This window comes from Cydia amplana, chromosome 4 (genome assembly GCF_948474715.1).
Source record: "Cydia amplana chromosome 4, ilCydAmpl1.1, whole genome shotgun sequence".
Taxonomy (NCBI): Eukaryota; Metazoa; Arthropoda; class Insecta; order Lepidoptera; family Tortricidae; genus Cydia; species Cydia amplana.
The window spans coordinates 2,761,928-2,776,348 of record NC_086072.1 but is presented as its reverse complement, the minus strand read 5'-3'; the positions used below and the strand labels follow the sequence as shown (position 1 = coordinate 2,776,348).

General features: G+C 35.4%; 2 protein-coding genes across 2 annotated transcripts; both read right to left on the bottom strand.

Annotated features, from left to right (window-relative positions):
• Positions 1–725: 725 nt before the first annotated feature.
• LOC134663034 (methyltransferase-like protein 25B) lies at positions 726–4,813 on the bottom strand. The gene is made up of 6 exons (XM_063519324.1): positions 4,721–4,813; positions 4,169–4,626; positions 3,452–3,866; positions 3,010–3,119; positions 1,856–2,031; positions 726–868 (listed from the first exon to the last, which is right to left on the bottom strand). Exons 1-6 carry the CDS (start codon positions 4,811–4,813, stop codon positions 789–791), a joined length of 1,332 nt encoding a protein of 443 aa, XP_063375394.1. The 3' UTR covers positions 726–788.
• A 5,678-nt stretch (positions 4,814–10,491) lies between these two features.
• Positions 10,492–13,858, bottom strand: LOC134663033 (GPI mannosyltransferase 4). The gene is made up of 3 exons (XM_063519323.1): positions 13,693–13,858; positions 12,507–13,446; positions 10,492–11,389 (listed from the first exon to the last, which is right to left on the bottom strand). The coding sequence occupies exons 1-3, from the start codon at positions 13,856–13,858 to the stop codon at positions 10,525–10,527; spliced, it is 1,971 nt and encodes a 656-aa protein (XP_063375393.1). The 3' UTR covers positions 10,492–10,524.
• Between the last annotated feature and the right edge of the window lie 563 nt (positions 13,859–14,421).

Genomic DNA, 14,421 nt, shown 5'->3' with positions numbered 1-14,421 from the left:
GAAATTGCACTATTTGAGTGTAAAACATATTATTGGTATATAATATACAATAAATCAACTCATTATTTTAATAAGTAATAGAAAAGTAACAATAGCTACGAAAACGAATGTGTCTACACCCGGTCAAAAGGTTAAAAATCAGTCATGTAACACTGCAATAGTAGGAATTTTAGATATTTCACTTTTAATATTGGTGTATAAAATAGAAGATCTAAAAACGAATTATAATTATTTGCCTTATTTTTCAATTGAAATAATTTTTAAAAGTTCTAAATTAGGTATGAACATAAACTTGAATGAATTGAATGATATAAAATAGTAATCGTATTGACCATTGTATATAGAATCGAGAATGTGAATAGTATAGATACTGATTGTAAAATAATCACTAATCATATCAAAGCAATTATACCTACCTATAGAAACTTATATGTAAAGATTTACCTCACTTTAACACCAATTACTTACATTAGATTTAGTAAATGAATTCCTTCAGAAATAAGCAATAGAAATGAAACTACATAAATATTCAAAAAAATACATGTACATTTCCTTTTTCCTTCTATTCAATTTGATCTTCACAATAAAACAAAAACTTAAAATTAGTTTAATTCTCAGCACATCCTTTGGCCAGCTATAATTTTTATTTATTTGAATAGCTATCAATTTCACTTTGTACGTACCTCAAAGGTTGGCATAGAAGCGCTTTTTAAACCGTCCCTTATAACAGACATTCAGACAGTCCTGGTTAAAAGGTTAAAAAGGTACACATTTACCAATTCTGTCCGTCAAGTTCTCTTGCCTACGATGATGTGGTTTCGAGGTGACAGCTTTGGATCGAATACTGGATGAATCTCACAGGATAAACCTTAAACAAAAGAACAAACGAATTGTATTTATTTTGGATTTACCAAGGCTACCAAGCACATATATGCACTATGTCCAAAATTGAGTTTGTACTTAAGGTAGGTAATGTTGATGACATATTCGAAGTTTTGACACTATTTCGAAATGAGTTTGAACACAATACAAGGGGGAGAGGAACACTTCCTACTTAGTTGTTTTTACCTACATATTGTCGATAGTTCCTAGGATAACAAGTTCCAAATGCTTCAATATTCCGACCTACTAATAAGAAGTAACTTATTTTATGTGTTATTAATCTAGTCTACTTGTGCCTAAATTGTGTTGGGTAGTGCCAAATTGTTAATGCCAAAAAACCATTCATGTCATTTAATTTATAACTTAGTTACTCCTTAATCCTTAGTATATCTATCTGTAGGTATATTTTAACGTTAAAATGTATAACGTCTTCGTCAACTAATGCGGCCTACTGATTTATTTATTAGTTTATTAGGCAAGGTAACAGAATGTAAATTATTTCTATCATTCTTAACAGATTATACTTAATTTACATTCCACTAAAATTATTATTTTTAAGACTAAGATGACTTCTGAGGACAATCACTAAAGCACGAAAGCAACATATGAAGTTTAATTTTATATTTTGGCTTTCCTAAATAAAACCTCTTTGTCGTGTTACTCGTGTTATGTATTGTACATATTGATTGTGTAAATGTAAAAATGTACTTAAGATAATAGATGTCTTTATTTTTTTCCTTTAGTATTAAAGGTATTGAAGATGAAGATTTTGTTTAATATTCTTTGTCACTGGAGAATAATAACTGGGTATTTTTAGGAATCTTAACCTAAACCCTAACAGTTGAAAAATATTATAGAGCTATGGTGGTACCTAAGCACTGTGTTCTGGTATCAGTGTCTATTCTGTTAAAACTTTTTTTTACTTTTTGAGGTAAGTATAATCGTAATAAAACAAATATGTTAGACAACTCACCGTGTTCAAGCACATACAGCACGCGGTCTAACAACACCACAGTTTCAACGAGAGGTGCTAAAGCCAGTCGAAGCGTGTACAGCGTAACCACGCGCCGCCATTGCAGCAGATCCGATTCACCGCGAGCCACATCCACTACGGGGATGTTGAGGCGCTCGAGCGCTAGCGTGCTGTACCTTAAATGAAATACGATAATGGTTGATGAATCAATCTTGACCTTCCATCTACATCCTTTAAACGAGCAATTCCTGTATATTTATTAATTTATATGTATATAATATTTTGAGGATCTCGGAAATGGCTCTAACGATTGCGATGAAATTTGCTATGTAGGGGGTTTTCGGGGGCGAAAAACGATCTAGGTAGGTCTTATCTCTGGGAAAACGCGCATTTTTGAGTTTTAATGTGTTTTCCGCGAAAAGCTCCATCTCCCAGATATTATATCTTATGACAGCAAGCCAAGCTTGAGAAGTCTACAAGATACAGTTATGCTACTAACCAGGGATGTTGCGAATATCCGCATCCGCATCCGCAACCGCGGAACTTCCGCATTATTTTCAACATCCGCATCCGCATAAAATCGATGCGGTTTTAATGCGGTCGCGGATGTGGAACAGGTCGGTACAGGAACGTCTTAGCATCGGCGTAAGTGCTAGACTGTTAGGTAATTTAGTCATTAACCAAAAAACCTATTAGAAATGAGCAGTCAAGCGTGAGTGGGTCTTAATGTACGGAACACTTGGCCGGTTTTTTGAAATAAAAATTACTAAAATGTAATATTTGCCGTTTTTTATGGTATTATCTTGACATCCGCGTCCGCATCCGCGGATGTAAGCCTTTAAAAATCCGCATCCGCGGATGTCAAAAAATCGGCATCCGCAACATCCCTGCTACTAACGGCAACTGGCCATCTGTGTACCTTATGAGTAATAAGTTACTATTTAGTATAGAGTTATAGTACTCTGTACGGTACATAATGGTTAACGCTTTTTACGCCAAGAACCCTAAAGGCGTCGTAAGAAGTCGTTCCCGTGGCGCCAGGAACGCTTAGCAGTGCTATGGCGTAAGTTGTCAAAGTAAAGTAACCTTAAACGTTTCCAGTACAGTATGCCAGATATTGGTTTAGCAAATAGTGTTCAAAAGGTTAAACTTACTGGTGAAACGTCATGGTGTTGGAGTGCTTGATATTCCTGACGGGTGCGTGCTTCAGCTTTGGGTCGTGCTCCACCAGAATCCTCTCCAAAGCTGCTCGATAAGCATGAACCTGTGAACGCAATTTTTATAAATGTATCTTCTGAGGCTACTTAAAGTCAGTGCATTGGCAGACAAGTGTATTTTATAAAATGAGTCAAGAATTTCTTTATGATGATTAACCCTAAAAAAACCCAAAGTCTTGCCTATTGGCTGTAATGTTTTTAAATTATTTATGTTATAGTTGAAACAATTTATAGTTATTTTAAAATGTTTAATAATTACAAAATCAGTAATAAATACTCATACAATATAAAATTATATCTTCAATGACACCCTTAGAAAAACAATACACAATACTTATTTAAGTGAGATCCTGGTCAAAAGGTTAAAAAGTTTTTTTACCTTCAAATCGTCATAATTGTCCTGCCTCAGTCTCTCCAAGTATATTTCAATGGCATGGCATGAAATTTCTCGGCTAACATAAGACAATTTGCTGTCCAATCCTTTTAAATATTCACTAAGGGGATACCCACTCCCTTTCCCCTCGCATGATAGTTTCATAAAACAGCAGCCGACAACACAGATGTATTTAACTTGTTTGCAGTTTATGAAATGCTTTATTAACAGTGGACCTAAATCTCCACATGGGTGAAGTCCTACCAAACCGTAGGTTTTCATTGACTCCGGGAGTTTTAGTTGATGTAGCTGTTCATTGGAAGTTAGAGTCATATTTAAATGGATTGGTCTCGGAAGTGATGCTATGCTGTTTTCTGATAGGTGTTTACTGGCTGTGTACTCTAACTGTAGATCAAGTTTCCTAGAAAAAAAAAACAGCAGACTTAAAAAAACTAAAAGGAGGTATAAAACAAAATTATGTATTTAAGTAAAAAAATATAAAGGCCTGGAGCCAAAATTACTTCATAGGTTAACATTAACATATTTTTAAGTATCATTCACTTACTTAAATTTGTTATTCCAAGCAGTTTAAAAAATAATTACAGCCTTAAGGAAAATAATATGTAACTACAATAAACTTTACCATAAAGGATGAAACTGAGGGTAAGTATTAAAAATAAAGTGTTTGATATAATTCTAATACATACCAAGACCAATACCGACCTAGCTTCCTCCGTCAATTGTGGTTGACATTCTATCCCAGCCGCATGAAGATTATTTTTGTATGCCAGCACTCGCACCAAATGCCCCAAGCCTGAGCCAAAGTCTATCACAGCATTACATTTACTCTCTAAAGCTACGGAACTCACAACCTCAGCCATTAGACTGATTTCATGCCTCTTTTTTAATTTTACATGTTTTAGAAACAGGTTTTTTAATTTAGGGTGACCACCACAAGAATCTTCATTGTCATCAATGACTTTTTTACTTTTTTCAAAGTTAGCCTTACGAGGAAGGGTTAAAACTTTCACTGATTTCACTAAAGATAAAAATGATAAAGGCAAAACATGACTAGTTGGGATTCCAGAGAGAATATTCCCTAGCTCTTGAGGCGTCATGTTTTGGAAGCATTTTCGCCATGATAATGGCAATTTTGCCCAATGATCATCTACAAAAAAGTCCTGCAAGTAAGAATTAGAAACAATTTTAACGTAATAACACATTTTTAAGTTACAAAGGTTTAAAATATAATTATGTTATGTATGTTTTACTTACCAATACATACAGATCCAGAAGCCAGTCGTACATGCGTATTACTTTCAGAGATTTAAAGATTGCATCTTTAATTGTATCTTTTTGCGAACACATTCTTATGTTTAAATTATAAAGAAATATTTTATTTTGATTTCATCTGAAAAATTTTAAACAAAAGTGATAACTGATTGACGTAATGAGATGTGGTTGTCAATGCCAAAAACAGCTGGTCAACAAACTCAAACAACTCGTTAAAGCCATAACAGACTACCGCACCACAGGCATAAGTAAGACCGAGAAAGATATTTTTTCTCGCTCTGTCTCGCACCCATAAGTGAGAGCGAGAAAAAGATATCTCTTTCTCACTCATGGGTGCGGCGCACCGTGACCTTGAACGGTGCGGTAGTGTGTTATGGCTTTTATAAACTATAGTGCATTGATAAAGTCCGTCAACCAAATCTTGTCAGTAGCAATGTAAAGCAAACTAAAGTAGGGCAACACTCAAAGAGCAGTATTGCGCTAAGAAAAGCAGCAATGTACGTCGAACCAAAAGAATTTTTTTTCCGCTGAGCGCGCCCTGCGTACGTCAATTCAAATTGTCACTCGCGGTTTATTGAAAAAATTTGAAACGGACGGACAATTTAAAAGCGATGTTAAAACAATGTTAATCAAAATGATGAACAAATTTGAAGATATCAAAAACAACTCCCTATCGTAGTGCTTATATTCTCTTTGTTCCCTATCTATGTCTTCTAAGTTTACTAAAATAAAATCATATCAAAATGCAGATAATTAGATAGTGCATATATTTGTTATTTACAATATAATATGCCACTTGTTAATGTAAATTAGTGTACTCTTCTGGTTGAATATGACATACCTGTGTAATTTTTTTGATTGGTATATATTGTAAAATAGGATTACATATTGAAAATAAAACAACTGATATTTGGGTGTTTATTTAATTTAAAGGTAAATAAGATAAGGGTCACTTTAGCTTACACTATAATTCAGGTCATTATTTGAAAAAATATAATGAAGTTACCAATGTTACCGGGTCACTTCAACCAAGCATAATACTCTGTAGTATTCTATTGCATCTTAGTCACAACTGATTGCTGAAAATATTAGACATGTGGGCCTATGGACGGTTTCCAGGACACAATTTATGGTCTTGTTGGATAGATTTAGGCATACGGGTCAGACTGTACGAAAGGGGGGGCTGGGACTTAGATTTTTTTTTGACAAAGTGGTATCATTATGACACTATTTTTAAATGATTGTAATGTGTAGATCACGTCAAAATAAGAACTTTTCTCTAAAATAAAAAATGGCCGAGTTAGACGCGACCAAATATTGATGTTTTTAAAGGGAGCTGGGACTTGTAAAATTGTATTATTATAAAAACGTCGGTTCTGGCGCTTCGCCGGCCGCTGCCGCGGCACGCTCGCTTCGCTCGCTCGGCTCGCGCGCTGTATGGTCGCAGTTCTACCTAACACTCCTCCTCGCTTCGCTCGTCGTCGTACCTACTCCGACCTGCCTTAAAAGCCTGGCCTGCCTTAAGCTCTATCTCCGCCATTTTCAGTTTTAGTAAAAAGTTTTCCAAGTAAAAGTTGCTTATTTCGATGTGTTCTATACATTAAAATCATTTAAAATATATGTCATAATGACACCACTCTCAATGAAAATTTTCTAAGTCCCAGCTCCCTTTAAAAATATCAATCTTTGGAGGCGTCTAACTCAGCCATTTTTTATTTTAGAGAAAAGTTTTTCCAATAAAAGATGCTTATTTTGACGTGATATACACATTACAATCATTTAAAAATAGTGTCATAATGACACCACTTTGTCAAAAAAAAATCTAAGTCCCAGCCCCCCCTTTGCTACAGTCCAACCGAGTTCTTCCATGTACTTGTCATAACCTCAATTTTTAGTACTAATGTTTACCATCAACGAGCATGATTGTACATTGTAGGCCCCTTAGCTTTGCTTATTCTCATTTAATGTATGGTGACAGCAGAAATATCTCTTGAAACAGAAACGATTCAGAATGAAAACCAAATGAAAACAAATTAAGGTGACGGCTGTCGTTCACGAATTTCCATAATTTCACGATCCACATTCCACAGATAAAACACAGATGACACGCATTTTGGAATTATTCGAACACAGTGTTGCTAACCCGCGATTTTTCAAATTTGCCGCCTTTCACTACTGACAAGATTTGGTTGACGGACTTTATAGTTATAAAGAACTGGATACCCAATCAGCCGCCAAAAATGGCCCCACAAAAGTGATGTCAAAACAGATCATGCATTACTTTTTCGTTTAGTCTTGTTTGAAACGCCCAAATGTGAAGTTGTCAACAATTACGAAATGTGCCGTTAAAATATGTAAAAATAACAATGATAAAACAAGGAAAAAGGATGGAATGTATTTCTTTCGGTTAGTTCTTTGGATAGCATTACATAATTTATAGCTGGTCAACCAAATCTTGTCAGTAAAAAAAGGCGCGAAATTCAAATTTTCTATGGGTCGATATCCCTTCGCGCCTACATTTTTCAAATTTGCCGCCTTTTTCTACTGTCAAGATCTGATTGACCAAGTATATGTAATCTGGTGGTAATTTTATGGTTTTGAATAAATTAATTTGTTAGTACCAAAGAAGGGATGTTAAGGAACAAAAATCTAATGAGTCGATGTGAGGTCAATATTTTTTTATATTTTTATATGGAATCATTGATATAGTATAAAGAACTGGATACCCAATCAGCCGCCAAAAATGGCCCCACAAAAGTGATGTCAAAACAGATCATGCATTACTTTTTCGTTTAGTCTTGTTTGAAACGCTCAAATGTGAAGTTGTCAACAATTACGAAATGTGCCGTTAAAATATGTAAAAATAACAATGATAAAACAAGGAAAAAGGATGGAATGTATTTCTTTCGGTTAGTTCTTTGGATAGCATTACATAATTTATGTAATCTGGTGGTAATTTTATGGTTTTGAATAAATTAATTTGTTAGTACCAAAGAAGGGATGTCAAGGAACAAAATTCTATTGAGTCGATGTGAGGTCAATATTTTTTTATATTTTTATATGGAATTCATAAGAAATAATATTATGTTTAAATTAAAGATTTCCAAGAAAACCTATGCGACGTGCAAAGTGGACTGCTATTTAATTATAGCAAGAGATAGGGGTGATGCAGTTTTAAACAAGGCAAAACGGCACTTGTGTGTTTGGCCCATTTCCCTGTTTCCGACATATACACCACCAATAAGGGCTTATATCGACTAACTGTAAATGCTAAACCTGTCGGAACACAGTGACAACCACAGGATTTTTTTTTATAAAGTATAGGTAGACTTTATAAAAAAAAATCCAATCAGTATCTAAATGTCCCCGTGCACCCGTGCTATGAGTAAATGTAGATCTTAAATACACAGTTATTTAATAAGTAGAATTTATTTCAAGGAAATTAGTATTTAAAGACGTATACTTACGAATTAAAAATTTTATTTGTTTAAATTTGAACCACGAATTAATTTTATTTGAGCTCCCGATTAAATTAAATTTGTTTTATTTATTACTTCAATTTTAATATTTTCCTGTACAGTAATACATATTAAAGTGTACCAAAGTGACTCCATTCGTTCATTATTCTCGTTTGACGTTGTTTGACGTAAATACGTTACGTTTAGTGCCATCGGACTAAATTTTTTAACAGTGTTGGTACTTATGTTTGCAAATTTGACACTTAATGCTTACGACATTAAGCTCTTTTCTGTACGAAACATTTATCTTGACTCAAAATTTACGTAAGCGTTTTTATCATCAATGCAAATGGTGCGAAACGTCATTGGGATCCACATTTCTTGACGTTTTTGTTCTGCTTTGTGTGTCTATTTCTTTTATATTAAGTCAGTGTATGGAATTCATAAGAAATAATATTATGTTTAAATTCAAGATTTCCAAGAAAACCTATGCGACGTGCAAAGTGGACTGCTATTTAATTATAGCAAGAGATAGGGGTGATGCAGTTTTAAACAAGGCAAAACGGCACTTGTGTGTTCGGCCCATTTCCCTGTTTCCGACATATACACCACCAATAAGGGCTTATATCGACTAACTGTAAATGCTAAACCTGTCGGAACACAGTGACAACCACAGGTTTTTTTTTATAAAGTATAGGTAGACTTTATAAAAAAAATCCAATCAGTATCTAAATGTCCCCGTGCACCCGCGCTATGAGTAAATGTAGATCTTAAATACACAGTTATTTAATAAGTAGAATTTATTTCAAGGAAATTAGTATTTAAAGACGTATACTTACCAATTAAAAATTTGATTTGTTTGAATTTGAACTACGAATTAATTTTATTTGAGCTCCCGATTAAATTAAATTTGTTTTATTTATTACTTCAATTGGTTTTCCTGTACAGTAATACATATTAAAGTGTACCAAAGTGACTCCATTCGTTCTTTATTCTCGTTTGACGTTGTTTGACGTAAATACGTTACGTTTAGTGCCATCGGACTAAATTTTTTAACAGTGTTGGTACTTATGTTTGCAAATTTGACACTTAATGCTTACGACATTAAGCTCTTTTCTGTACGAAACATTTATCTTGACTCAAAATTTACGTAAGCGTTTTTATCATCAATGCAAATGGTGCGAAACGTCATTGGGATCCACATTTCTTGACGTTTTTGTTCTGCTTTGTGTGTCTATTTCTTTTATATTAAGTCAGTGCTATAGTGAAACGCGCCCAACTTGTTACTATAGCTGGTCAACCAAATCTGGTCAGTAAAAAAAGGCGCGAAATTCAAATTTTCTATGGGACGATATCCCTTCGCGCCTACATTATTCAAATTTGCCGCGTTTTTCTACTGTCAAGATCTGGTTGACCAAGTATAGAAAAAGGCGCGAAATTCAAAAATTCTATGGGAAGACAACTCTTCACGCCTACATTATTTGCCGCGTTTTTCTGCTAACAAGGTTGCTATGTCAGAGTATACATACCAAAGAGTGTCTCCGCCAACGTCGAATATTGTTATCTGCCTCTTTATCGCTGGAATATGAAAGAGCGATAGAGGCATATAGGTAAGTAACCTACCTTGCCTTACTTATACTTATGAGAGTTATGAGGTAGCCAAAACGACGTTGCATTGTTTTCATGAGCGAACCGCATGAAAACAAACAATTGTGATTGCACCAAAGGGAGACATAAATGGACCTGAATGTTAAGTACTGATTGTACTGAAATTAAAATAAGTTAAGGCACTTGCTTGCAAACAGCGTTTATTTCATAGCAAAGCAGTCCATTGCTCTCACACATTTTAATTCAGAATTTGATGCAAAAATTAAGAATAAAATGCAGTAAAAATAAAAACACAAAATACATTCGTACCTATACGAAAATAAGTTCTCTAATAAGAGCTTAGCTCTTAGAAATTCATTACATCGTGTTTTTTATGGTTAAAATTAATTTCTTAAAATAAGTTTGAGCATTTGGAATGAAATAATTAAAGCTTTGGTTAAATAATTGTCACTACAAACCATAGAGAGAAATATAAGTCAAGAAAGAGTGGTAACTCCATACATCAGTTTTCTTACAAAAACGCAAGTTATTTCGTAGTCGCCATCTAGCGTCAAGTAGCGGACATTATCGGTTCTGCTAGTTGACAATAGATGGCCCGGCAAACAAACTCTAAACAAGTAGAATTTTTCTATCTTTCGTTGATGTATCTTTAAATATGACCTATCTAATATAAAAACCTAATCTCAAATTATTGACAAAGAGAATATTCTTATAATAACATTACTTATCAATCTTATCATATTTACCAACTGTTTTAACTCTATAAATCTTAAGGCAAAACTTATTAAAATAACAAGAGATTCTCTGGAACATATTCAGATCTACAGCTCGAGATTCATTCTTCAAGAGATTCCTTTCCACGCAGATTTGGTCGTGGCGACTTGGGAACTTGGGTACAGCTTCTGTACAAAAATGGGGATAGTAACTAAAGTCGTCCACCAACTTAAAGTAATAATATTTCTTGGCCGCCTCTTCTACTTCTAGCTCCAAAGAGCAGGGCGTGGCGACATAAAATCTGTATTGCTTCTTATATTCATGTAAAAGCATTTCGGCGTTTGTAAGAACGTCGTCTACTTTCGTAAAGAGTTCGTCCATAGGCATAGAACCGTATTTGTACAGAAAGGTCGTTGGTGTCAGCCTATACTTGTGGCCAGTATGCCTATCTTTGTATACTTTCGTCGTACTCTCTAATTGTAGCAAATACGACGGTATGCTGTAAGTATGCGTGCTTATGACGTATGTGTGCGTACCGTACGTGCCTTTGATTTCTCTGTGTAGCGTATTAGCGAAGGAATAGATGCCGCCTTGGTGTATAAAGCCATAAAAAAGTGTGAGGCTGGCATTTAATATGAACCAGATATAAAGGAGTATTTTTTTAAGTTTCCTGTGATTGGGCAGGTCGGATTCGTTTGGATGTAGCCTGTTGCCGTAGAGGTAGACGAGAGGTACTAGTGCGGGGATGATGAAGCGAGCCTCCTGGTGAGGGAAGAGGGAAAGCAGCGCCACGGGGATCACCAGGGAAAACAGCATCAGGCCGGTGATGCTTTGGATCCTGGGCAGTTTCCTGTAGTGGCCACGGATGAACCTGAAAGAATAGAATAGAATGTTCTCGCGTTAGCAATGCTTTTGAAATACGCTTGTGTGAGGGGTATTTATTTCGACGTGTATCTAATTGTCTAGTCACAGTAGTCAGGGGCTCAGGGGCGACCCTAGGGCGGAGTGACAGCACCGGGCGCCATGGTAGAGGGGCGTCGAAAACAACAAAAAGCGCCAAATTTAACCATTTGGGCGGCATCGGCAGGAGGTCATAACGTCGGGGTGAAAATCACATAAAGACATTGCTCGGTCCGCCATTATATTAATCGTGAAAAATTCGTTTGCATATAATCTAGACTAAGATTTAGGAAATCTAAACTGCCTAACGTACCTATATACGAAAGTTGGTAACTGTTCTCGATTACCACAACGCAAGCCTTAAGCTTAGTTCATGCAAATGTAGAAAAACAAACGGTAGTGAACAAGCATACAGCCCATCTGATCGGTAGACTTGGGGAATTAGAGGCAGTGCCAACCCTTTAAAAATCTGTTAAGAGTGTTAAGTATTTAACTGTCGCATGCATTATTTTCTGATGTATTCTGTATTCTCATTTGTCCCAGCCCCACGTTACCGAGGCGGCGACGTATGGGAATGATTCATATGAAATTATGATGCATCTGTGCCCGAATGGGACAAATTTAATGGGAATACACCTATTTTGTTTACAACAGACGATAATATATGTTTTTTTACCAAGCAGAGTCAGGCATTCTATCAATCAACCATTGTACTGTCACCCTGTATTACCCAGTACACGTTTGGTTATAATTGTGCGAACTGTGGGAGCAAACCCATTGTTGTAAAATATTCCCAGTGTAGTGAATATTCTTGGTTAATGAATGTTGGCTTTTGATGGCCCTATGACTGTAATATTACTAATGTTACTTAGTAATGCACATTTTTAAAATAAAGAAATTCGAAAATTTGTTAATTTCTTTAGAGTAATATTTTACATTTTGCCATTAACTACATCCAACTTGTAGGCAAAGTACTAAAAATGCCTGTTACTCCCACATCCTCTGCACAGAACCACAGCACAGCATTTTAATAAAAATAATCAAGAAATTTAAGCATAAAGTAAAAAAAAAGAGTACAGCTCTCTCACCTATATGTGTTAGTTGACAGTGTGATGAAAGCCATCCCCGCCAGCACGCTAAACAGCAGCGGCACATTGACCGCCAGGTGCAGCCAGCGGGGATGCAGTCCACGCTGTGTCAGGTTCTTCATGTCCAAGTTGTACCGCAGGAAGTTCAGCGGCGTCACCACCCAGTTATCCCACGTCCACTTCATAGACTCTGCATCAGCCATCGTCAAGTAACCATAGTAACCAGAGTCCACCAGTATGAGAAGGAAAGCCGATGGTACCCCACAAAGGATAAACGTGAATATACGAACATGAAAGTCTTTGAAACCAACAATTTTAGACCCCAAGCCACGATGCAACCAGAAGAATATAGGCGGAAATGCAAATCCCACAAATGTTGGACGGTTAAATATTCCTATAACCACCAGAGTGGCTAGAATAAACACATGATTCAAGGAATGCTCCGGTAAATGCATTTTCAGCTTAAATAGTTTAACTTTCTCAACTGGAGTAGATGCCTTATTATACTTTTCTCTTAAAAACTCATCATGATATATTACTTTATCAGATTTCAACATACATTCAGCTACCAAAAGGAGTAGAATAGAAAAAAATACCATTTCAAAAGTATTTGAAAAGCTTCTACAACAATAAACAAGTACAATATATGAACTTGCAAATATAACCAATCTATTTCTAAAATTTTGACCATATAAGACACATATTCTATATAGACAGTAATCATTAACAAATGATAATAAACAAACAAAGAGACGGGGGATAACAAGTAAATAGTAAGGTGTTCGTAAGTCTATACTCAAATAGTGTTTAGCGTAAGGATTGAGTATGCGAATGAAGTGCAATGGTGGGCCTAGGATCATTTTTGGTACAAAAATGTTTCTGATTGGAAATTTTGGGTTGAACTCCCAAGTTTTTGCGACGTCGATGTTGAATATATCTCCTGAAACAGAAATATTATCTATTTAGTCAACTGTACTCACATGAAAATACTATAATTGTTGACACTTCGTTTAAAAAACAGTATTTGTGCTAACAGACGCAGCTCTTTCCTTTTTCATTACGGAATAAAAACTGTAATGGGGGATTATACTAAGGTTATATATATGAATCAAAAGGATGCGCTACAAGCTACAACATTACTATTGGACGTGCATATTGCAACAAATAAATGATTATGATTATTTACCTGCCATGACCTCCACATTCTGGAAGAACTCGTCGGGATGTAAATATCCTAATTGAGGAGCGACCGTAAGGGCGAAACGAATAAATACTAATATCCAGTACGTGAGAGGCAATCTCACTGGATTTCTAAATGGAATAGCTTTTAAAATTTTAGTTTTTAGAAACATTTTTGAACGGTCTTTAGATGTTAATTGATATCAAAACACAACCAATAACACAACAAAATATTTTTTTCTTTCAAAATAAATATTTACGACCGCGTACAAGCCCCATGTTGACAGTTGACACAAGTGATTTGAACTTTTGAAGTGATGTAATAGTTTAAGGCCATAACACACTACCACACCCGCGACCTTGTAGTGTAGCGGATCTAAAGTAGCTAACACCCTATCGCACCGCACCGTGACCTTAGAGCGTCGCACCCATAAGTGAGAGCGAGAAAGAGATATAGAGAGATATAAAAAATATTCCTATACTGGGTCAACCAAATCTTGTCAGTAAATAAGAACAAAAAAAATTATACTCATCCTTTTCTTTTGGGTGCTAGTACTTGTGTAAGACAAAGATAGTATGATTCTCTCTGTCTATGTTTGAAATCAAACAGACCTTTGACACACTATAATAATACATTATGAGAATTATAATTGGTACCCATGAATCTAAAGCTGGTCAACCAAATCTTGTCAGTAAAAAAGGCGAGAAATTTAAATTTTCTATTGGACGATATCCC